The 25,937-nt window shown below is 28.1% G+C and overlaps 1 protein-coding gene and 1 long non-coding RNA gene across 2 annotated transcripts; one reads left to right on the top strand and one right to left on the bottom strand.

Moving 5' to 3' along the window:
* Positions 1–12,467: 12,467 nt before the first annotated feature.
* On the top strand, positions 12,468–13,951 carry LOC112755917 (uncharacterized). The gene has a single exon (XM_025804252.3). The coding sequence runs from the start codon at positions 12,682–12,684 to the stop codon at positions 13,678–13,680; it is 999 nt and encodes a 332-aa protein (XP_025660037.1). The 5' UTR covers positions 12,468–12,681; the 3' UTR covers positions 13,681–13,951.
* A 3,175-nt stretch (positions 13,952–17,126) lies between these two features.
* On the bottom strand, positions 17,127–21,374 carry LOC112755916 (uncharacterized). The gene is made up of 2 exons (XR_003179104.2): positions 19,570–21,374; positions 17,127–17,688 (listed from the first exon to the last, which is right to left on the bottom strand). It is a non-coding gene; the product is annotated as an uncharacterized lncRNA (long non-coding RNA).
* Positions 21,375–25,937: the final 4,563 nt, after the last annotated feature.

Here is a 25,937-nt window from a genome sequence, read left to right as displayed (position 1 = left end):
GTTCAGCTGTCGTCTTCGTTCGCGTTCTTCGCCGTTCACGTTCGCTCGGCGTTCACTGTTCGCGTTCACTCGCCGTTCACCGTTCGAGTTCGCATTCGTGTTCGTCTGGAAGCCACGTTGCTCTGCTTCAAACACTGCGACCAACCCGCGCGCTCCTCCTAGCCGTCGAACTTCTGATTTCTATTACAATAAGTAACTATTTGATTTGGTAGTGGTTTGGATTATTTCATAGACTGAATTAAAGTTACAATAGTTATGTTCTCTTTATTTTGTTTTAATTTTACCGCAGTCAACATGTTTGATGAAATGCTTTGACCATATTTCTGGTTGGTTTTATAATTTCTAGCTTTTAGAAACTTAGTAAGTTGATTGCATGTGAAATTAGAATAATTGGATCTTAGTAATTAGAAAATTTTAGCTGCACAAATAGCATCTTTGCAGAAAACATATTAGCATGATGATTCCACATGTAGTAGTGTTCTTCTGGTAAATTTTAACTGTTATTGTGAATTTGTTAATTTGCTAATTGTTCTTGTGTTGTTCTGTTGTTCTTCTGTTACTTTTAATTAATTTTTTTGTTTCTGTTGTGATTTTCTGTTCTTGATTTAAGCTGTGATTGAAGGTTCTTTGGTTTTGGTATTCTTCACTTTCCTGTAAGCTTAGCTTTTAATTCTTTGAGCATACACGGATCAAATCATTGTTTTCAGCAATGGTGATTTTTAGATTTTTTTTTTGGGTTGCTTTGTTTTAAATGTTCCTATTGTTGTTGTGTTTTTGCTGTGATTTAAATGTTCTTTTTATTTTTCCGAATGCCCAGTCAGTACTTGGTTGATTGGTTTTGCTCACTGAATGTATTTGATGATAAATTTTAAATTGATAACTCTATTACTGCTTTACTGTCGTTTCTGTAGTTAAATTTTATTAAAGTTTCTTGAATTTGCACTGCCTATGTTATTGATTCACTATTCCTTCATTGCTTTTTTTTTTGTTGTTAATCATTGTGATGAGCTTTGTTAAAATTGGGTTGAAAACTACTAATCTTTCTTCATTTTTCACTGTTCTAACTTCTGTTCTTATTAAAAGATTTGCAGTTGGTGATCTTTTGATTTATTATATGCTTCATGTTTTCATTGTTCTGTTCTTATGAAAAAAAATTTGCAATTAGTGATTTTATGATTCATGTTTTGGTTGTTTTGTTATATAAACAAAATTCTGTTTTCATTGTTTGGTTGCACTGTCCCTGTTTTTGATCTCCGCCGACTTGCTACCCCTCCTCCGTGTTGGATTCTTTTTGTTTTAGGCTTTGTTGTGTTTTTGTTTCAGTCTCGTGTTGTGTGTTTGTTTCGGGCTCTGTTGTGTGTTTATTATGTAACACTATCATTTTTTGTTTTACTTTTTGACTTAGCCACATTAAGACAATATTCTCTATCTTTAACTTGTGCATTGTAATTCAATCCAGCTATTTTTAATGGAAGTATAATTATGTTAATTGTCAACAAATTTGCAGCAAGTTATTGCATATTTTGATGATTAATTACATTTAGTTGGTGATATTTTACGTAGGGTTTTAAATTTGAAAGATATTTAGAATGTTTATTTATAATTTATTTATTATTTTATTATAGAACGGTTTTTCGGTTGAATTACGGTTAGACCGATTAGACCAGTAAACAAATGAACCAGTAACTAAAACGATTTGATGACTGATCCGGTTTTCAGAGCCTTGAGAAAAACACATTATAGTGATAGTGGTATTAAAATTGCATAGACCCCCTTCCATTTTTTTTTTATTTTTTATTTTAGGTGATGGGAAGAAGGGTCCCATTTCATTGACAAAACCATTTGCATATTTTTCCTTTTACTTTTTAGGTTTGATTGCAACCATGGCTATAATCACAACTCTATGTAGTGTTAGATTTAGAAGAAAAAAAAGCATCCAAGGAATCTCAGAATCCAACTGGCACAAGTCTTTTGATGAATGCAACTTCTCTGGATCAAACCCCGGAAGTCGTGTCGGGCGTGGTGTCGCCGGATCGGCCTCAAATGTCAAACTTCATAGTGAAAACAAACAAGAAGGATAATAATTTGTTGGAGAAGGAATTACCTCTTCCGCCCACAAAATTAGAAATTAAAGAATCAAAACCATTTCACATGAAAAATGCAATTTTTAAAAAGCCATCTTTTAACTTGAGTTTAAAGTTACCGAAGGGTTTGTCTATAGCAAAAATTCATGATGACAATGACAATGGAAAGAAAACAGATGATTTAAAGAAAGATGATGCTGTTTGGATGAAAACAATTATATTGCTTTTAATTATAAAAGTGAAGCTCGGAGTTGGGTTTGAGCGTTGGATAATTTGGATTAATTTTTTGGTGCAATAGAAGATGATGGAGAAGCAATCACCAAAATAAAACTCTTGTGGTATGGCTGGGTCTTCAATGGGAGTGATTTGCAAAGAAGAAGAGGTGAATTCCATGGAAAGGTAATAGAATAATTGGTTCGGTTTATTCTATTGCTATGTAGTTTTTATAGCGTGCTGATTTTTTTTAATAGTTTAAGAAAAAATAATCTTTTATTAGTGAATCAAATCTTTATCTCAATTATAACTGATTTCAAATTTAGTTCAAATTTGATACATAGATTTTGTATATTTTTCATATATCTTAAATTGTTAAAAAGATTTGATCAATCATTTATATTTTTTTTTTTTTTTTTGGTGACTTCAATCATTTATATTGATAATATATTAAGAGAACAATGTGTTATTGCTGTTTTTTGTTAGTAAATATTATTGATTTTTGCATGGTTGGACGTGCATAATCATTTAAAAAGTGACCATAGCTTGATGCATTAGCTCAGATATTGGAGATGTACTAAAACAAATTGATTGGTAACTTTCGAGTGAAAAAAAAAAAAAAAGGCAAAGAACTGTTTTTCAAATTACAATAATAAAATTTTTTTTTGGTATGACCAATAATTAATTAATTAATAAAGATTAAAATCACAAAAGTTAATTTACACAGTCTGATTTAACAAAACAACTATTAGAATTATACTTTTAAGGTTGGAGATTTATCCTATGTTAAGAAAATTACTATTTATTCATATTTTAACAATTAGTATAATAATGCTACATAATTAAAACAAATTAAAGAACTCTACGGAAACACAAAAAAAGTAGTGGTGGGAATATAGCATGGTAAAGATGAACCTATTCATCATCTATCTGTGAAGTTGGAAATATGATGCTGCGGCACAATGGGCAAGAATATGGCGATTGACAGTTGGCACAGCGTCGGAGCCAGCGGAGCAAGCAGCGATCATGAAAAACATGCGAGCAATTTGTACGAACAATTTCTACGCTTGAATCTTCATTACCATGGTCAAACTTCTCCAAGCAAATGGCGCATTCAGCATCATCATCTTGCTCATCAGTTTTCGATCTCTCCAACAGATTCACGAATTGTAGTCGTTCAAAAAAGTTTTGACAGAGATCATCATTATAGATATCAGAATCTTGAACAACAATGTAGGAGGTAACATGAAGGTTCACAACCATCTCCCGCGTGTTGGAGTCACACGTTTCATTGCTTAAAATCCTTCTTGCAGTTTCGCCTATGTCAGGTAAAATTTGGTCCAATACCTCAGGTGACACAGGTAGTGAAGAAAAGATTTCATGCAACAAGATTGTGTCTTCTCTGCTGAGGTTTGTGAGTGGAGTACAAGGAACCAAGATTGCTTCAGTGGCTGTAGTTGTAGTAGAAGAAAAGTGAACCGCAGGAGTTGGGTTTGAGCGTTCAATAATTTCGATCAATTTTTTGGTGCAATTGAAGATGATGGAGAAGCAATTACCGAAATAAAACTCTTGTGATATGGATGGGTCTTCAATGGGAGTGATTTGCAAAGAAGAAGAGGTGAATTCCATGGAAAGGTAATGATAAGAAGTTATTGGGGGATTAGTAAGCTTAATAAATTCAAAGTATTAAAGTCCTAACAGAATAGTTGGAAGGGGATAAAAAAAAGGCTGACAAAAAGATAAACAGTAGAATGACTAGATAAGAAGTTTTTTTTTACTAGACTTTCAAAGAACCTAAACCGAAAGGATGAAAATTGAAAGAGACTAGCACATAGAATTACTTTAATATTGGATTTTTCAATCTTCTTCATGCAACAAGAAAACAAATCACTCACTTCACTTAATCACACTAAAAAAAATGTGCATAAAGCAACTGAAAATTTTATTCCTTAAAGTTGTGTACATTGTCCCACCAAGAGTGTTTAAATAGGTTCCTAATAAGTCACAAAAAAAAAAAAAAATAGGTTCCTAATAAACTAACTAAAAGATAAGATAAAATAACTTAATTTAAATCTTCTAAAGATAAGATAACTAAATTAAAACTTAATTTATTTTAGGATAAATTACATTTATTTAGTGTAAATCAAATTTAATTAATTTGATTTATATAGAGTTACAAATAAAACAATCATATAACACAATTCAATTTAAGACATTTACTTAATATTAAGTGTCTAGAATTAATTATAAGTATGAATACAGATTTCTTGTATAAAAGTTGTCTTGTATAAGTATGAATACAGATTTCTTGTGTTGAGTAATTAAAATAAGTGTCTAGAATTAATTATATGTAAAAAATAAAAAATAAATAAAAATATTTTGATTTTAGATCAGTAAAATTAAATGTACAAAATAATTCCTAATTAATGATTCTTTTCATTTATTTACTTTTTTTTTATTTATAAATCTACTAGTAAATACTAAATAGTAATACTTTTTCACTATAAATTTGATGATAAATCTTTGAGTATTATAAAAAGATTTAGATGTGTAGTATTATTTTATATTATATTGTGGTCAATTATATTTGTGTAGCATTGTTGTACTTTTTTTTTAAAGTAACTGAGTTTTGAACTCCTTACCAAAAGTAATACAATCGTTGTACTAACTAACATGAGTTGCATAATGGTTTTAATTCAAAAAGATCTATTGCTTTCAATTATAAAAGTGAACCTCAGGTGTTGGGTTTGAGCGTTCGATAATTTGGATCAATTTTTTGGTGTAATTGAAGATGATGGAGAGGCAATTACCGAAATAAAACTCTTGTGGTATGGATGGGTCTTCAATGACAGTGATTTGCAAAGAAGAAGAAGTGAATTCCATGAAAAGATAACAAAAGTAATTGGTTCCGTTTATTGTATTGCTATGTAGTTTTCACAGAGTGCTGATTTTCTTTAATAGTTTAAGAAAAAAAAATCTTTTATTAGTGAATCAAATCTTTATCTCAATTATAACTTATTTTAAATTTAGTTCTGATTTGATACATAAATTTTGTATATTTTTCATATATCTTAAATTGTTAAAAAGATTTCATCAATCATTTATATTGATAATATATTAAGAGAACAATGTGTTATTTATTGCTGTTTTTTGTTAGTAAATATTATTGATTTTTGTATTTATATTACACTTGTTACATCTTCTTTAGTTATACGTGTATAATCATTTAAAAGGTGACCATAATTTGATGCATCAGTTCAGATATTAGAAATGTACTAAAACAAATTGATTTAGTAACTTTCGAGTGGAAAAAAAAGGCAAAGGAAATAAATTGTTTTTCAAATTACAATAATCAATTTTTTTTGGTATGACCAATAATTAATTAATTAATAAATATTAAAATCACAAAAGTATATATAAGGCCGATTAAGTTATCAAGATATCTAGTAGCCCAGTCCAAAGTTCATCGGCCTATTCATGCCGGATGATTAGCAATCGAGTATATTAAAAAAAAAAAGAGAGAAAAGAGCAATAAGTCTTTGATTTTTTTATCCACGAACATTTAAATTTTTGAAAATTTGAAAATACATTTAAGTTTTTTATTTTTTCAAAATTTGGATATATCAATTTTTCATGTTTACTTAGATTTGTCAGATCTAACAGAAAAATCAAATGTGACTCCCATTATACTGACTTGATTGATACGGATGCACACATAAAATAGTTTTTAAAATGAAAATAATTAGACACAATGATCAATATATCCAAATTTTGAAGAGATCAATAATTTAAATGTATTTTTAAATTTTTAGATACTTAAATGTTTGCGGACTAAAAAGTCAGAGATCGATTTGTCCTTACTAATTGACAAACACTATTTTTTTAGGGTAAAGTGACAATTAGATCATCAAAAATTTTGACCTTGAATTAATTAGTCGTTATAAAAAAATGTATCAATTAGGTTCTCCACAATAATAAACAGTAGACATATACGTCCTTCTACTAATAAATAATACAAAATAAAATGTTGTTGTTCATGTAATTAGTACTACTTAGCACTAAGAAATTTGGGTCTCTTTTGACTTTGTGCATCTGTTACTGAATATCTAGTGCATTTAGTATATCCAAATCTAACGATACATTTATGGGTGTGAGAAAATAATACATATTAGAAAACAAAAGTGGGTTATTAGTCATTAAATTTAAATTTCTCTAGATTTAAAACTTTGTCGTTAATTAAATTTTCTTTCTTGAGTAATTAGTTAAGAATTTTTTTTAAGGACTAATTTTATTGACTAATATAATTATTTTAATAATTCATCAATTTTTGTTGTTGTTGTTATTGTTGAGAGCTTTCGAAAGATAATTAATTTATTTTCGTATAACCTCAAAATTACAAATTCAAGTAATGGACTTAATTACTAATGCAATTATTAAATTTGACTATCTATAATTTATATTACACTTTTTAAGTGTATCTTTCTTCAAATTCTAGATTAATACAAGGTGTTTGTATACTGAATTTTTTGTCTTTATGTTGTTTGTGTGTTTTTGTTTTTGTTTTTTTCTGAGTAAAGTATCAATTGAAATGTTAGGCTCCGTTTGTTTTCGAGAACAAGATAGGACAAGATACTGAGAATATGATAGAATAAAACACTGATGAACAGAGACACAAAATTTTGTGTTCTTGTATTCTGTTTGGTGATAAATTAGAACAAATTATGAAAATCTAATTTATTCATTTTTTTTCATTCAAAAAATTTGAGATGAAAAATATAATAATAAAAAATATAATTATAAAAAATTAATAAAAATAATAAAAGAAAAAATAAAAAATAAGTTGTATACCTTGTTAGTGTCTCTGTGTCCTTCCTGTCAGGATAGACACAAAATATACTAATTCAGTATTTCTGAACACATTATTTCTGTTCATATCTCCTCTGCCAAACACAATTGTATGTCTTAGTGTTCCTGTCTCAGTGTCCTATCTCTCTAAACAAACGCAGTCTTAGAGACAATTTTAAAATTTATTTCAAATAAAATGATATTTTACTCTTTGATTTTTGAGTGATTTGTCCATGGTTATGAAGTGTAAAGATTCGTTTGGAATAAGAGCAAGCGAACGTGGAGTTTGAGTTTGTGATTGATCAGAGAATGTTTCTTTGTGGTTGTGCGGTGCCCTTAATTATATAAATTGGTATAACAATCTAATCGATGATCTTTTACTCAGAAACTCTATCATTCATATCTCAAATTTGTTGCAACATTTCCACACACAACGATTTGGTAATGCGTGTATATATATATATATGGACGGTTACGTGTACTACCTTTTTTTTTTTAAGTTATATCTTATAGTTTTGTAAAATTTTTAATTAGATTTTTATATATTTTTTTAATTAGGTTTTTGTATAATTTTTTTTAATTAAGTATCTTTTAGCAGTAATTAGCTTAATTTTATAGGAATCTAATTTAAAAAAAATTTGGTGCAACGACCTAAATAAAAGAAAAAAAATTGTAAGGATCCAATTAAAAAAAAATTGTACAAAGACTCAATTAAAAACAAATACAAAATTTTAATTAAAAATTTTGTAAAATTATAAAGACTAATAGAATAATTAAACCTATAAAAAAACAGAACTTTATATTCATCCTAGGGCTCCTTTACTATCCCTTGTTTATCATACCCAGTGTACTGTTTATATATATAAACCACGTAAACCTAAAAAGAATTTAGAAGCACATCAAAGTATTATGTCCTACACCTTTAAGGGATATAATCATTAGATAGTTTATAAATTCAAAAATACTATTTATACTGTACAACTAGTAAATTACTCGTTAAATATTTATGTATAAGTATATATATTATTTAATTTATTTTATATTTTATACTAATAATCATATAGCGACTAATTTTTTATGTACAAATTAAATAATATAATTATTATAAATTTGAAATAATTTTTTATCTCTTGAATTATTTTTTAAAATTAAATTTAGTCTATTTAATCATGATGGTATATTATAAGACATACACATTTCTCAAGAATATATGAACTACTCTAGATAATTTATAAGTTCAAAACATTCTTCATTCCTTAAATTAGTTTTTAGAATTAATATTGAAATCTTGAACTAATATTCGAAAAAATTATATAATTTATTAGACTTAGTTAACACATGACATAAGAATATAAGTTAAAATTATTATTAGTAGAAGATTTTAAATTTTTATTTTAATGTATTAAAAATTAAACTTTACACATTTTTATAATAAATTTTTTATTAATAATTTTAATATGTGCCTTAAAAACACATATTAGTTAAATCTTAATTTATTTACCAAATGGACCAGATCATTATTATGCGAATAAAAATGATTTTATAAGTAAAAATTTAATTATAGTTAATTTCATGTGAAGTTAATAATTAAGAATTGTATATTAGAAGATAATTTAATCAAACTTAATAAATTATTTAATAACTCTCAACTATCAACTTCACATAAAATTAATTACATTTGAGTATCTACCTATTTTGTATCACTAACAAAGAAGTTAATATTATTAAAAAAGAAGTAGATTATTATTTCAATATAGTTGAGGAAGTAGATTAAAAAAGAAGTTAATATTATTATTTCAAAACTTCCTTAACAAAGTAAGTATATAGCATCATGTGATTATGCCTATAATTTGTACTTCAATTCAGCTCGAGTAACATAAGCGTGAATTGTACGGAAAGACTACAATAATTTCAAAAACTCTACTATCCATTAATTATTGGAGAGAGTCATTTTAGATAAGGTTCAGTGTGAGTAATTAAGTCGACATTTAGCAAGGACAACGTTGCAATTTTGATGAATAAAATATTAGGTTAGAGAGTATAGACTCAAAGGAAGTGCTGCTGCACTTAAACAAAACTGAATAATAATAGGGTTCATCATACGATACTTATGCTATTCTAATTATTGTAGTTATAATATTTTTAAAAATATTATTAAAATTAAAATAATATTTTTTATTATTTAATCATATTTTCAATTTAAAAAATACAAAAAAGTTTTACAGAAATATTAAAAAATATAATTATAATAATATTTATATAATCCCTGTAATTACTAAAATATCTTAATACTAAAATTTACCTAATAATATATATGACGAAAGAGAAAAAATGACTCTCTCTCTGTTATGCTCCTTTCCCTTTTGTACTATATCATGACTTTGAAGAAAATTCAGTCTAAATTATCAATTTTCAATTAATAAGAAAGAAGTTGTGTTTGAATTTTTACATAGTTTTTTTTTTGTCACAATTCTAGATTATTTAGTTATAAAATTTTTAATATTATATTATGAGACTATTTTTTTTAAATCTTAAATTAATAAAAAAGTACATGAATAATTATATCTCTAATAAAAAATAATCTTAAAATAAAAACAATTAACTTTTAGTTAGTAAATGCAAAAAATATTTTTATTAACAAAAAAATAATACATATAAATAAATTAGATATGATAACACATTTTATATAAACTCTGATCCAAACAAAAGAGTAGATTGTGATAGATTAATTTAAAAAATAGTGTGTTTACTGTCTATATACTTTTTTGTGCATTTTTTTATTTTTATTAAAAAATAATTAAACGAAAATATTTAATTTAGTCCCTAAAATTATATTCGAATTTTAATTTAGTCCTTAAAATTTTAATTGTCTCAATTTAATTCCTAAATTTTTTAAATTTTAATCACGTTAGTTCCTGCGGTGGTTTTTATTACAAAGTGAATTGAAAAATTGAGACAATTAATACTTTAAAAACTAAATTGAAGTTCGAGTATAATTTTAGAAACTAAATTAAATATTTTTTCAGAAAATAATTAATAAAAAAATATACACAAAATAGAGTTATAGTAATCCAATGGATATGGTTTCGCTGCTCTATACCATAGGAGACAAGTGAGCATGGTTCACAGCCATGTCCCCAACATGCTCATTCAATTGTAGGTTATTATATATTATTATTATTTAGAGATATAATTTAAGAACATAATACTATATTTTTTATACAGAAAATTTAGGAGGGGAATATTTTTATTAAAATTTGACTAACACTTAACTAATAAAAAAAGTGAATAATTTTATACTATTAAAAATATTAATAATAATTAATTAATAGTTATAAATCACAAAATTTATTAGTTTTTTAGTACTCATCTTTTTTATTATTTTATGTATTTAATATATTAAAAATATAAAATATTATTTTTAAAATATTATTTTTAAAACATAAATGAATAAAATCGTTATTATTAAGTCAAGCCTAAAAGTCTCCAAAAGCCAACAACTAGCCGTCACGTTACATAAATCAAAGTATCTAACCTCATTTTTTGTCGCACTGTAACGGACCCATCATATGACTCCACGTGTTTCTCGAGATGTGGATATTTCCATTAAAAACCAAATAAAAATTCTAACATCGATGATCGAGATCCTTTGAGGCTCCACCTACATCCGGTACCACCCAAATACTACTCCTTATTTGGAATATTTTAATAAAAAATGAACAAAATCCACAAATAAACTTATAACTAACACCATGCTATATTTATACAATGAAATCTAACTATCTAAGATACCTACGCCTGTGATTTGTATATCTTTTTTAGTGGAAAGAAAATAATGTATATCAGTTATCTTTTTTTTTTTTTTGGCATCTTCATTTTTTTTATTTTTCAGTTATTTTTAAATTTTACTTTACTTTTCAAGTTTTTTTTTTATTAATCTAAAAATAGTATCTTTTGATGTTCAACTCAAAATTGGTACTCATAAAAAAAGGTAATTTTGCTCTAAAAATTTAAATATTGAACCAATTTAGATATTTTATTTTAGTCAAAAAACTTAATTTTTTTAAATACTTTCGACCTACGAAAATTCTATATAACAGAATGTTAAATAAAATAAAATTTAGTTATTTTTAGTTATTTTTTTTGTTATTAAATATTTTTGTTATCTTATATGAATCCCAAGGATAAAAATGTCTAAAGAAATATATATTTTTTAATTCTTGAAAATAAAAAACAAAAGAGTTTTGTGAATTCATAATGATCAAATTATATATTTTAAGAAAAAGAATTGCTTCTTTTTGAAAAAAAATAGTTTATTTATTTTAAAAATCGTGTGTTATTCTTAAAATTTAACTAAAATTATATAATTTTTTTTTAAAACAGAATAATGTTTGATTTTTTTTTAACAAATCAACTTTTCGTTAGTAATTAAGATTATTAACGAATGCTAATGTACAATATTTCTTAAAAATTAGCTTGTTACTAAAAGTAAAAAAAAAAAGGTTAAAACACTCTAGATTTTAAATAATAAATCATAAATTCTAAACTATAAATATTAAATTTGAATTAATAATATAAAATATAATAAATAAAAATAGTTAGAATTTATCTAATTAACAAAGAAGGTAGCTTTAAAGAATAGTAAAAATTATAGTGTAATTAGTATAAAAGTTTTATCATAAAATTCATTACCTATTAAATACAAAACTAAAGCAATCTCAATTAACAGCTATGAAGTACGAATATTTTACTCAGTTGTCGTGTCTGCATGTCGGACACATTTTGGATACGATATTTACTGATATTTGTCTCCGATATGCGTGTTTGCTGTTTAACCGTGACTTAATAAAAAAATAAAAAATTCTTCTCCAGACATGCTGGACACACCTAAATATCATTACGTATCAGCGTGTCCAATCTTATTCTTAACATATATTTTTAAAATAAATTTAGATATAATATATATTATTATTTATTAAAACAAAAAATATTTTAAATACTTGACATAATTAAAATAAGACATTAAAAATAATTTAAAAAATTAATTTATATTTTAATATGAATAAAATATCAAAATATCATTACGATCCATCTAAAAAATATTTTATATTTTATATGTATGCGTGTCCCTGTGTCATGTAAGATTTTAAAATTCGCGTGTTGGCGTGTCCCATGTGGTATCGTGTCGTGTCCGTGTTCGTGTTAGTGTCCGTGCATCATAGATTAACCGTGAATAAATAAGAAGCCAATAAACTATAACTCAAATGATATAGTCTCTTTATACTTATTTAAATATTGCAGATTTGAGTAAATAAACAGTGAAAAAGAACCCAACACATGATGATTTGTTTATTCCTGACCTCTTTTTATTTATTAATCTCCCCCTTGCAGTCACAAAAAGACTAAGGCAAGAAGTGTAGTGTAATGTAAAATAGCAATATATATGTATATCACTACTATATCATAGGAATTAGCTATCACAAAAAAAAAAGCACACAAAAGAAACCAAAGCAAAGCTCGTTCCACCACCACCACCACCATGTTTGAGGAATCATTGTCATCATCAACATCCTCCCTCACCAGTTGGTTCACCCCAACCATGTTTTTCCTCCTTCTCCAACTTGTTATTGCCACCATTTACATCATCTCCTCTCTCACCAACAACAATGCCAAGCATCATGAACATCATGAACCACAACAACCACTTGCAAGATCCCCTTCTCTCTTGCATAGACTCAAATCCCTAAACTTTTATAACTACCACGAACAACAACCACAACAACAACTTCCACATGAAATCAATAACTACTTATTCCAACAACAACCACTTGCTACATCTCCTTCTCTATTGCAAAGGCTTAAATCCATTAATTTTTACTCTAACCACCCTCATCACACTTCCCAAGAACCTCAACAAACTCAACAACTTCCCAGATCTCCCTCCTCAGTCATCCAACGCCTCAAATCCATTAACCTTCAAACTTATTTCCCAACTGAAACTTTATCTTCCTATTTTACCCCTGAACAACCAAAGAAAAAAACGCACGTGCCGAAAATACCAAAAGTGAAGAAAGAAGAAGAAGAAGAAGAAGAAGAAGAAGAATATGACGATGGAGATGTAGTTGGAGAAATAATGTTCCGCAATAACAACAATCATGACGTGGATGAGGATTCTTGCGCTTCCATGGACGAGATTTTCAGCAAGCTGCAGCAAGGGCAAACTGGTAATTTCACAAGAACGCATTCCGACACTAAACCGGCCTCCGGCGAGGTTCCGGTTAAGCTTCCGAGGAAGATGAAGAAGTCGGCGAGCACCAAATCGGCGTTCTCGCACTTCGAGGAGGTCGACATTGTGGAAACCCGCCGTCCGGCCACCGCGAGGGAGAGTGGCGCCGCCGCAGAAGAAGGCGGAGGTGACGGCGGCGTTGACGCAAAGGCGGACGACTTCATTAACCGGTTCAAGCAGCAGCTGAAGCTTCAGAGGCTGGATTCAATAATGAGGTATAAGGAGATGATTGGCAGAGGGACTGCCAAGTAATTAAGAAAACTTATAGGGGGCTAATTGCAATAAGTAATTAGTAATTAATTTTCACTATCTTTTTACTAGTGTAATTTTCATGTTTGTTTAGTGTTACTGCTGTTGGCTATAATTATATATATGTTTTTGTAAAATTGTGTTGTTTAAGTATCGGTTTTCCTTATTTTCTTTTTTTGGCTAATATTTTTGTAGCTATATATTCAACACATTATTATACTTTTGGTTTAGTTCTCAAGTTCTTCTAATATAATAAAATTTTATTTAATTATAATTTTCTTTTTATAAGTATGTTTTCCGAGCTTTGTAGATATTTTTCATTTAACGCAATTTTGGTATCTCATTGTTGAGGACTAAACTTCTTTTTATAAATTTATGATATTTTAGTAACATATTCATGCATTAATAATACAAATTCTAAGTGTAGTTTTGATTTGTGAATTGAATCTTGTAGAGTTGAGTGTCTCTTCATGTGGATGTTGAAATGAAGTGCATGACATTATAGGTTGTTGCTTGTTGGCCCCCCATTATTGGCTTATTGCCATATTGGTTTTAGTTCTCCATAACACTAGATAGATATTTTGGTTTGTGGTTGTTTATGTATCATAATCATCAATAATCATGCATTGTAGACCAAAGAAAATTGAAAGAGGCTTGTGTTGAATGCTGATTGGTCATTGATCATTTCCATTTCTAACTTAGTAACTTTAATTAATTCTCCACCTAATTAATAATAGTGCAACATTTTCTGATGAATGGAGTTAGTTTGTTTATGTGCAAACCGCAGAGTGAAAGTATTGTAAAGCATCATTATTCTCATTCCCCTTCCCATGGATATCACTTCTATGGAATATTCTCATGGTTTGGTTTGGAAAATGGTCATGAGTCATCACATTATGTAATGAATATATGAATAGTTAGAAAAATATTATGGAGTTTTAACTCATTTTTCTGTTATTTTCTTAATTTACAAATAAAAAAGTTTTATATTTGTATATTTTTTAATATTTTAAGAAAATAACAAAGATATTTAAATTTCTACTCATTTAATCTACGCTTTTTTGTTAACAAAATAGTAGTAATCACTCAAAGGATCAATAATTGACTTATTTTTATTAGCAAAGTAATAAAAAAATCAATAGGAAAAAAAAAAAAATAAGCAATGTTATATTTTGAATAAAAAAAAATATAACAAATTAACATATTGTTTGTATTTTCTAAGTTCAAATGTTGAAGTCAAAATTATATAAAATAAAAAAACAATAAGAATCAATTCAAAATATAATAATCAACGTTCAAAAATTATTTTATTTCCATGTTAAAAGAAGAGAAAAAAATATAATATTAAGTAAACATTTTTTGAATTATTAGAGGAAAAAAAAAAGGTTAGGGGGTCGGTGAAGGAGATGGGTAAGGTTGAAAGCCAGTTGTGAATGCAGAGTGCCAGCAATGAAGTATTAAATTCACATTCACTGCATTAATTGCAACGTGCTTATCCCCTATTATTTGGGCTTTTCCCCCATTTTCTTTTGTTTTTGACCATATGTGAAGATACCTTTTTTTTTTATCTTATTTTTTAATTATGATTCCAATTGGACAAAACTAAACTAATATAGTGTTATCTCTATGTGGGTTCCATCAACAACATTTTCAGACACGATTGTCAAATTCTCCTTTTATTTTATTTTGATTTATTTTTGGTTTGGAGCAAGGTATAGAATCGAGCAAATAAGTAAAATGACATATCTTTATTGATTTTGATGTATAAATAATATTATTTTATTTTATATTATCATTCCTTACGTAAAGAATGGTGTTAAATGAAATAGAAACAAATGAATTAAATATGTATTAAATATAAAGTTAAAATAATTATATAAATATAAAGAGATAATTTAAATATTGGATGAATATAGTTTATTAATATATAAAAAGTATAATCTCAATAATTAATTTTTTTATATATAATAACAAATTTAGTTATTTATTCTATTTTTTTTATTAGTTAAAATGTGTTTTTAAATATTTATTTTTTGTAATATAATTAAATATCAATATAATAAAAGGAGATTAATTTTTCATTTCATATAATATGTATAAAATTTTTTATTTATAAATTAAAAAATTAAACGATGAATAATCCCGACTTTACGCAAAAAATACACTGTAATTTTAAAGGAGCAAGCACCATATGAGATGGAGTCTCTGAAAAGAGAAAAGAGAGAAAAAGGCAGTTGAGGATGAAAAGCTGTGTTACCTTTGTCATTATTATTATCTATATATATATATATATATATATATATATATATATATATATATATATACAAGAATATTAGATACCCTAATCCTAATAAACATACTCTATCTAACAATCTATATACACCAGAGTATCTAAGGAGTACCTAATTAACAAGATAAAATACTATTTAATATATAACCTTAATTACATCTCCCCTCAAACTTGGGCACATGAAAATTGATGAGACCCAGTTTGTCATTACAAGAGAAGAAATTTTTAGGTGGTAGTGACTTAGTTAGGATATTAGCAACTTGGTTTGTTGAAGAAATTGGAAGAAGCTTAATCAATCCTTCCTGAACTCTATCACGAATAGTATGACAGTCAATCTCTATATGCTTAGTCCTTTCATGAAAGACTGGATTAGCAGCGATATGGAGAGCGGATTGATTATCACAGTACATAACAATAGAACGAGAGAGAGGTATTCTAAAGTCTTTCAACAAGTAAGAGAGTCACACTCCCTCACAAGTAGCAAGAGTCATGGCTCTATATTCAGCTTCAGCCGAGGAGCGAGCTAGAGTGTGTTGCTTCTTACTTCACCAAGAAATCAATGACTTTTCAAGAAAGAAACAAAATCCAGATACTGAAAAGTCTAGTATCTGGACAAGCTCCCCAATCTGAGTCGGAGAAGGCAGTGAGTATGAGATTGTTGGAGGTAGAAAATAACACTCCCTTGGCCGGAGCACCTTTAAGATATCGAAGTACATGCAGAGCGGTTTGAAAATGTTTTGTTGTGGCACAATCTAAAAACTGAGCTTGCCAACTGCGAAGTATATATCCGGCCGTGTATTCGTGAGGTAAATTAAACGTCCAACTAGCCGTCTATAAGGTGCAACATCATCAAGAGGAGTTCCTGAAGATTTAGATAGATGAGTTGTATAATTTATTGGCGTGGAGGCTGGTTTTGCATTCATCAATCCAAACTCATCAAGTAAGTCAAGTGTATATTTGCATTGATACATGGCAATGCCCTGCTGACTTATGGCAATTTCTAAACTAAAATAAATTTTAATTTGTCAAGATCCTTAATTTTAAATTTGTTATCCAAGTGTTGTTTAATCTTTGCAATTTCTCTCCAATCATCTCCTACTAAAACTAGGTCATCCACATAAACAAGGATACATGTGAAGCCTGAATCAAATAGTTTAGTGAACAAACAAATGTTTGATTTTGATTAAGTATATCCATCTTCAATGAGAACACATAACTTCTGATGCCACTGTCTACTAGCCTGTTTCAAGTCATATAACGATTTTTCTAACTTACAAACTGAACCAGCTGGCACTGCCAATCCTAATGGAGGTTTCATATACACCTCTTCTGGTAAATCTCCATGAAGAAAAACATAATTGACGTCTAACTGGTGGACATACCATCCTTTAGTAGCAGCAATAGCCAAAAGCATTCTTAAAGTAGTGAGTTTGATGACTGGACTAAAGGTATCAAAGTAGTCAAAACCTGTCGTTTGAGTGAAACCTCTTGCAACGAGCCTTGCCTTGTGGCGTTCTACCTCACCATTAGGTTTGAACTTGATCTTGAAAATCCATTTGCAACTGATTGCCTTCTTTCCAAAAGGAAGGGAAGTCAGTTTCCATGTTTTATTCTCCTCAAGAGCCTTCAATTTAGCACTTATTGTCTTACGCCAGCAATCATAGAGGATGGCCTCTTCATAACTTCATAACTTCTTGGTTCTGTGGTGGAGGATACAGCAGCTGAAAAAGCTTTATGCCTTATTAACAATGTGTTGTAAGATACATAGTCAGAGATTGGATACTTCACTTCAAAGGAAGTTGGAGATTGCTAAGTCGAAATATTGACTTGCATGCAATGATACTCTTGCAAATAGAATGGTTGTTTTCTTTGCCTGCGTGATCTTCTAAGTTCATTAGCATCAGATGTGCTGTTTGGATTACTTAATGATGCAGCAGGATTCAAATTATTTGCTTCAAAAATGGAAGGTTGGCCAGAAGAAAAATCATGAGATGCAAGTTCAAGTGATTGAGAATTAGGAGAGGATGATGCATGAGAATTAGATGCAGGTGCATGAGGTTCAGAAACGAAAATTTCTTCATTAGAATGCAAGTCTCTTGATCTTGTCAATGAATTATTTTTGAAATTAGAAAGATTTTTCAAATTAAGCAATTTATTTGATGTTTCACTACTACAAAAAAGATCTGAATAAAAATTTATTTCAAGATGAGAAATATTAGAATTTTGAGAGTACATATTTTGAGAGTACAAATTTTTAGTGCCTCAAGATTGATCATTTGAAGACAAAATCTCTTTGAAAGAAAAATATGGTTCATAGAAAACAATATTTCGAAAAATAACAACTTCTTTGGTTTAAGTAAAATATAGCCTTTTGTTCCTGATTTATATCCAAAAAAGACACACTTTCGTGCTCTATGATCCAATTTCTTTCGATGAGCATATAAAGTAGAAGCAAAGGCTAAACAACCAAAAATCTTTCGAGATGTTAATTCTGGAATGTTGCCATTAAGAATCTGATATGGATTATGTTTAAATGTAACTTGGGGTACTCTATTAATTATGTAAATAGCATGAGCCACTGCATAATGCCAAAAACAATTTAGAAGATTAGAAGTAAATATGAGAGCCCTAGCTACATTTAAAATATCTTGATGCTTTCTTTCAATAATTCTATTTTGTTGTGGTATTTTCACACAATTTTTTTGATGTAAAATTCTTTTCTTTTGATAGAAAGAAATCATCAAAAATTCCTGGCCATTATCAGTTCTAATGGCTTTTACCATGATTTCCTTTTGTGTATAAATCATTTCAACAAAATTCTCTAAAAGAGAGCGAGTTTCAGATTTATTTTTCATAAAGAAAATCCAAGTAAACCTACTCCTATCTTTAACAATGGTTAAAAAATATCTATGACCAGAAATAGATGCTGTGGCAATAGGCCCCAAATGTCAGCATGGATCAAATCAAAAGAAAATTCAAATTTACTCAAACTATTCAAAAAAAGGTAACCTCTTTTATTTTGCAAAATGACATGGATCACATGGTACATTATTGTTTGGACATGAGATGAATGGATGCATTTTTTTTAATTGTTGTAATCTACTAAACGAAATATGGCCTAACCTATAATGCCAAAGAATACTCTATGAAGTGTGTGAAGTGTCCTGTTCTTCTGTCATAATATTCAAAATCTTTTCTTCTAATTTGCTAAAGTTAACAGCCATCTTTGCTTGAGTATTTATTGTATACAGCACTCATTTTTTATCAGCAATTCCAATCATCCTCAAGGTAGGCCGCTCTTGAGCATTACATAAAACAACAAGATAAGGCATCAGTAATTTTTGAAATAGAAATGAGATTACATTTAAAACTTGGTACATATAGAACCTCAATCAAATAAAAATTAGCTGAGAAGAAAATTGTTCCACATAAAGTTGTAACAATATGTGAATCATTTGGCATGATAATTTTAACTGGATTAATGTGTTTAATAGAATGAAAATGTTTAATACTAAAACAAATGTGAGCAATTGCTCCAGTATCTAAAATCCAATCTTGAGAATTCAATTCAAAATCGGAAAGAGAAATGAGATGAAATATACCGGCTGAAGGAGCATGAATTGTTGCCAAATTTCATCATGAAGAGGTTCTTTATGTTGCTAGAATAGTGCAATAAGTGCTTCTTTCTGTCTATCCGAGAATATCTCATCCAAACTGATCTTGCCTTCATTTTGGATAACTGTGGGGTTGCATTCTACATTACTCGCAACTACCACTGAGTTCACTGAATTAGCTGAAAGAGGTACTCCATTAGAGTGATTTGGTTGCAGGTATGGTGGAAAGCCATGCTTCTGGTAACATGTATCCACTAAGTGACCTTATTTTCTACAATAAGAGCAAAGTTTGGGAGCTCCTCTAGAATACCTCTGCCACCTTTACCACGTCCTCTTCCTCTTCCTCTTCCTCTGACACTGCCTTGGCTAATCTGATATGCTCTCTTTCACCTATAGATTTAGTGTGAACAGCATTCACTAACATTCTAAAATCTGGTTTGATGAGATGCATCATTTGTCTCTCTTGTTGAAGAAGTAGAGAAAAAACAGTGTTCACATCTGGAAGGGGCTTAAGCAACATAATATGGGAACACACACTTGCATATTGGTCATTTAAACCTCTAAGAAAACGAATCATATAAGACTGCAATCTATATTGCCTCATTATGTCTAATCCACAGCTATAATTACTCAAGCAAGCACAAGTTGGTATGGGTCTAAATTCGTCTATTTCCTCCCAGATCCCTTTCAGTTTTGTATAGTAAGAGGTGATGGATAACTCACCTTGCTTTGTGCTGAACAGATCTTCCTCAAGTTCAACAATTCGAAATAGATCACCCTCATAAAATTGATGTTTGAGGTCCTTCCCCAATTCGTGTGTATTGTCCCACCACAGTACACTTTGCAAAATTTATGGACTCAATAATCCATGTAGCCATGATAGCACAAACGTGTTGCAACGATCCCAAGCATCATACGAATCATCGGTTGGAGCTGGTTTGAGTAACGTGCCATCAATGAATCTAATTTTATTCTTCGATTTTAGACAGATCCACATAGATCTGGACCAGCCAGGTGTGGTAGTTCAATATGGTCAGTGGAGTAGTTGTGAGAGCGATTCCAGGTGTCTCACTTGGGTGAAGGTAGTAACAACTTGAAGAATGTTGTTCAAACTGAGCCATCATCTTTCTGAAAATCTGCTGCAGTGACTTTGCGTATCTGGATTCATCACCTCTGCCTCATTTGTTGTCATTGATAAATAAATCGGACAGATCTACCTTTCACGAGTTACTCTCACTAAGTTCTCATATGCGGTGAAAGATTCACACTTTTTTGCAGGCTCTACACTAACCGCAGCATGACAAAACTTTGTTCAAACGTGCAAAGTTGAATAGTAAAATAGTGTAGCAAGCACCATATGAGAGGGAGGCTCTGGAAAGATAGAAAAAGACAGTTGAGGATGAAAAGCTGTATTATCTTTGTCATTACTATTATCTATATATATACAAGAATATTAGAAACCCTAACCCTAATAAACATTCTCTATCTAACCATCTATATACACCAGAATACTTCAGGAGTACTTAATTAACAAGATAAAATACTATTTAATATATAACCTTAATTACAACTAGTCCTCTTCACTGTTCTTCTTTCACATTTCTGATCTTAATTTTCCTTCTTCGTTTGTTATTCTCACTAGCTGAGAGCATTGACATCGTGGAATTCCACTAACTTGAAATCCTCTATTAGAATAGAGTGAGAGTAACAAAGAAAAAAGAAAAACTAAAATTAGAAATGTGAATGAGGAAGCAATGAGAGAGAAGTGGAGAGGACTAGTCAGTCTAACGAAGTGGAAGTGGGAATGAAGGTTGTTATAACAATATTTTGGATCATATCATTTGTAAAATTATAACAACACTTGTGCTATAATATTTTGGAACACATGTAAGGATCGTGTATGTCCTTTAAAATTACATTATATTTTTTGCGTGAAGTCGGTCATGGTTTAATTTTTTTAATTTATGAATAAAAAATTTTATACATGTTATATGGAATGAGAAATTAATCTCCTTTTATTATATTGATATTTAATTATATTACAAAAAAATAAATATTTAAAAATATTTTTTAACATATAAAAAAATAAAATAAATAACTCAATTTGTTGTTATTGTTATCTAGATTATTTTTTTATCAATAATAGGCTTACCATTGTAATTTTTTTAGTAAGAGTACATAAATAGTACATTGTATATAAGGTGTAATAACTCAACAAATATGTTCTAAGATGTTCAAGCTGTGATGTTGATGATTTGATGAACTAGAAGGGATTAAGAAATGGAAAAAAAATAAGTTATTCTCATTGTTGAAAAGAATGAAAAATCTCCTTAAAAAATATTTGTTGAGTTATTACACCTTATATACTATGTACTCTTTATATACTTTTACTAAAAAAATAATTACAATAATAAGCCTATTATTGATAAAAAATAATCTAAATAACATTATATAAAAAAAATCAACTATTGAAATTATACTTTCTATATATTAATAAATTATATTCATCCAATATTTAGATTATTTCTTTATATTTATATAATTATTTTAACTTAATATTTAATACATATTTAATTCATTTGTTTCTATTTCATTTGACATCATTCTTTATGTGATGAATGATAATATAGAATAGAATAATACTATTTATACAATAATTACTTGTATTCTTAGTTATTACTCTTACATTCTTTTAATAAGTAAAATAATATATTTTTATTGTTATGATCTAATTTAATATAAAAGGTTTATGATAGGTACTTAATCTAATAATATTTTAATATTAAATATTTTTTATTAAACTTATCATACCCGCGTATCGCACAGACACTTCATTAGTAATGTTATATTTAACATGTTTAGTTTGTTCTCTTGATTTTATGTGTATGGGAGTTAGTTATCTCTAAAATTCAAGAATTGTTAAATGTTTTATCAAAATTCTTTGTTTATAGGTATAGAACATTAAAAAAAGATACCTACATAAAATTATATTTGATAAATAAAATATAGATATAAATATTGTATTTAAAAATATTATATTAATATATTTTAAGTCTTTTTTAATAGAAATGATATAAAAATAATAATAAATAATATAATTTATTTTTTATTATTTCTATTATTTTTTTATAATTATCTTTTTTTCTAAAATTATTTTATATAAAAAATATAATAAATTAGATATTCGTAATCAAACGGAGCCTGAATATTCACACTTTACACTCAAAATAGATCTGTTTCAGTATTTATTGAATCATTATATTTATTAAAATTTATTTATCATGTGTCATAAAAATATATACGGGTTAAGTTTATAAAGTAATAAAAAAATTTATTAAAAATATAAAAAATTTAAAATTTTAATATATTTATTTTATATTTATAAAAATAAATATTTAAAATTTTTTATTAATAATATATTTATTATGTATATAAAAAAATATATATTAATTAAATTCTATTTATTAAGGAGTTAACCTAAACAGAGTTAGTTTATTTATTTAGTATTTATTTTGGGGCTAGAAAGAGAGTTAGGTGATCAGGATGACTTCGTACCATTTATCATTTTCGGTTTTTGGAACTTATGTTTTTTATATACTTTTTTTTTGAAAATAAATCTAAAATAGATTTATTTTCAAAAAAAAAGTATAAGTACTAGACAAAAGAATTTCTTTTTATTTTGATTAAATTGCCCACCTCCATTCTGCCCATGTCTACGAATTAAACGAAATGAGTTAGATTTTTTTTTTAACGAATTCAATTTTTTATGTCAACTTATTTTTTAGCAGATTAAACAGATTTAAGTGTGTAAATAAACGGATTTTATTCTATTTCATTTTATTTTTGGTAACTTCAACACAGGATATTGAATTAAGTTTATATCAAAATTTTAATTTGGAGAACAGACTCTTTTAAAAAAAAGTGAATTCGACTTAAAATTTATTTAGTATTAATGTCAAATAAATTATCTCAAACTACTAATAGCAAATAAAATGAAAATAAATAAAAACTTTAAATAAACAAAAGCATAAAATTGAAATGAAAATTGAAAGAAAGCAAAATAATAATTAAATATTTAAACAAAATAATTAATAAAAAAGACAATAAAATAAAATAGACTTCTAAATCCTAACACTTACATGCACTTGCATTTCATATCTTTTAATGCATCATTGAGATTGAGAATTTTTGTAGAGTTTGTATGATGATTTAGTGTTTTTTTATTGAAGTCCCATTTTTTTTTTAATTTTTTCTATTTATAGACCATATGATAGACTTATTCTTGAAGAATCTTGACTACGATCTAGTTCTTCCTCTTTTTCAGGCCACCACTCTGAAGGATCTTTATAGTGGTCTCTTTACATCTTGTCTTGTCTTGGTCTCCAAACTCCACATTTTTGTATCGTTTACATTTAACCACGTGATGTATTTAGTTTTGACTCCAATTCTTGACTCAAATAAATTAGTATTAAGATCAAATAAATTTTTTACTCAAAACCGATCCAAACTGCACCCCAAACATCTTTAATATTATCCCCATAAGAAACTCAAACTCTAAGCTAAACAATAAGGATTCGGTTCCGCTACGTTACCAACAGCATATCTGCCAACTTCTGCCAACTTTTATTTATAATTGTATTTCATGGAAGTGTGTTCGTGGATGTGTCTAATAAAAATGTCTTTTTTATAGCTATGTTTAATAGAAGTGTCTTTATAGATATATTTTCTGGATGTGTCTCTTTATATATGTATTTAAAATATATTAATTATTAGACACATTCATGAACACACTTCCATGAAACACAATTATAAATAAGAATTGGCAGAAGTTGACAAATAATATGTTGGTACCCTATACTTTTTCATAAGGATTTAATGTGGAAAAAAATTTAGGTTAGCTAGTCACTACTTTGAATACCTTTGTCGTTTGTGACGAAGGATTTGAATAGCTTTTATGCCGCCACGTTTATTGATATTATTTTAAAGAATAATTATAATTGATTAATAAAGGTTAAATAAAGAAGTATACGTTAATATGCAAAAACCAATCTAGATTTGTAAGTTGTTATCAATCAATCTTTGAAATGAAGAAACATGTGTTCGGTATAAGTTTAGTTTGCCGGCTGACCCATGGAATTAACAGATCTAATTTTTATAGGAAAGGGAGGGAAAAAAAAAAAATAGGGCCACATTCAAGTTTTCGCAATAATTGTTTTTGACCACAAGGATAAATACTTTGGATTTTAGAATGAAAGTTTTACTTTTACGGTATGAAGTAGGGGTGGCAATGGGTAGGGTAGGGTAGGGTTTGGAGTCAATCCTAACTCTATCCGCGGGTTGAGATTTTTATATAAATTCAACCCTACACTACCCGCGGGTTGAGAATATCTCAACTCTAACCCTACCCGCTCTTAATCCGTGGGTACCCGACCCTATCCGCGGGTTACAAAAAAAATGCAACGTTATTATATAATTTGATAATAATTTAAAATAGAACTGACTTTTATGTAAAAAGAGTTTATTAAATTATCAATTAATAATCTTCTTTTAATGACTAAGGATCTTTTGTATTTAGCGAGAAGTCTTTAGTTCAACATCTATTTAAAATATATTTTTATATAAGTATATAACATATACATATATAAGGTGCGGGTTGGTCGGGTAGGGTTGAGGCTCAACCCGCACCCTACCCGACCCGCACGAAAACTCTACCCGCACCCTACCCTACCCACTGCGGATCAGGTTGGCAACCCTACCTGACCGGATGGGATCGAGTTGGGTACCCGCGGGTAGGGTACATATTGCCACCCTAGTATGAAGTGAAGTCTATTCTTACTTCTTAGTGAATTTAGTACACCTCTCTTTATTTCATTTGAATCTGGCTACTTCTGAAAATTCCAATTGAATTATAAATACTTAACTGATAGTATTTCTATTTTTATAAAATATATATTTTCAGAAGTATTTTTATAATGGGGTAAAGTATATATTTGTCTTTTAAGTTTGACAAAAATTTCAAAAATACCCCTAAGTTTTATTTTGTTTTAATTTTATCCCAAAAGTTTTCGATTTGTATCAAATATACTCCTGACGGCTAATTTTTCACAAAATTTAAAACCAATTCAACAACAATTTTATAAGAACAACTCTCAACACAAGCATATCAAGCATAATTTTCATGCATTATTGTTAGATTGGTGTTAAATTTTTTAAAAATTTAGCCGTTGAGAGTATATTTGATGCAAATCGAAAACTTTTAGGACAAATTAAAATAAAATAAAACTTAAGGGTATTTTTAAAACTTTTGCCAAATTTCAAGGACAAAAAAAATATACTTTACCCTTTATAATGTTAAA

Source organism: Arachis hypogaea, chromosome 6 (assembly GCF_003086295.3).
Source record: "Arachis hypogaea cultivar Tifrunner chromosome 6, arahy.Tifrunner.gnm2.J5K5, whole genome shotgun sequence".
Taxonomy (NCBI): domain Eukaryota; kingdom Viridiplantae; phylum Streptophyta; class Magnoliopsida; order Fabales; family Fabaceae; genus Arachis; species Arachis hypogaea.
This window is presented reverse-complemented; position numbering and strand designations above follow the sequence as displayed.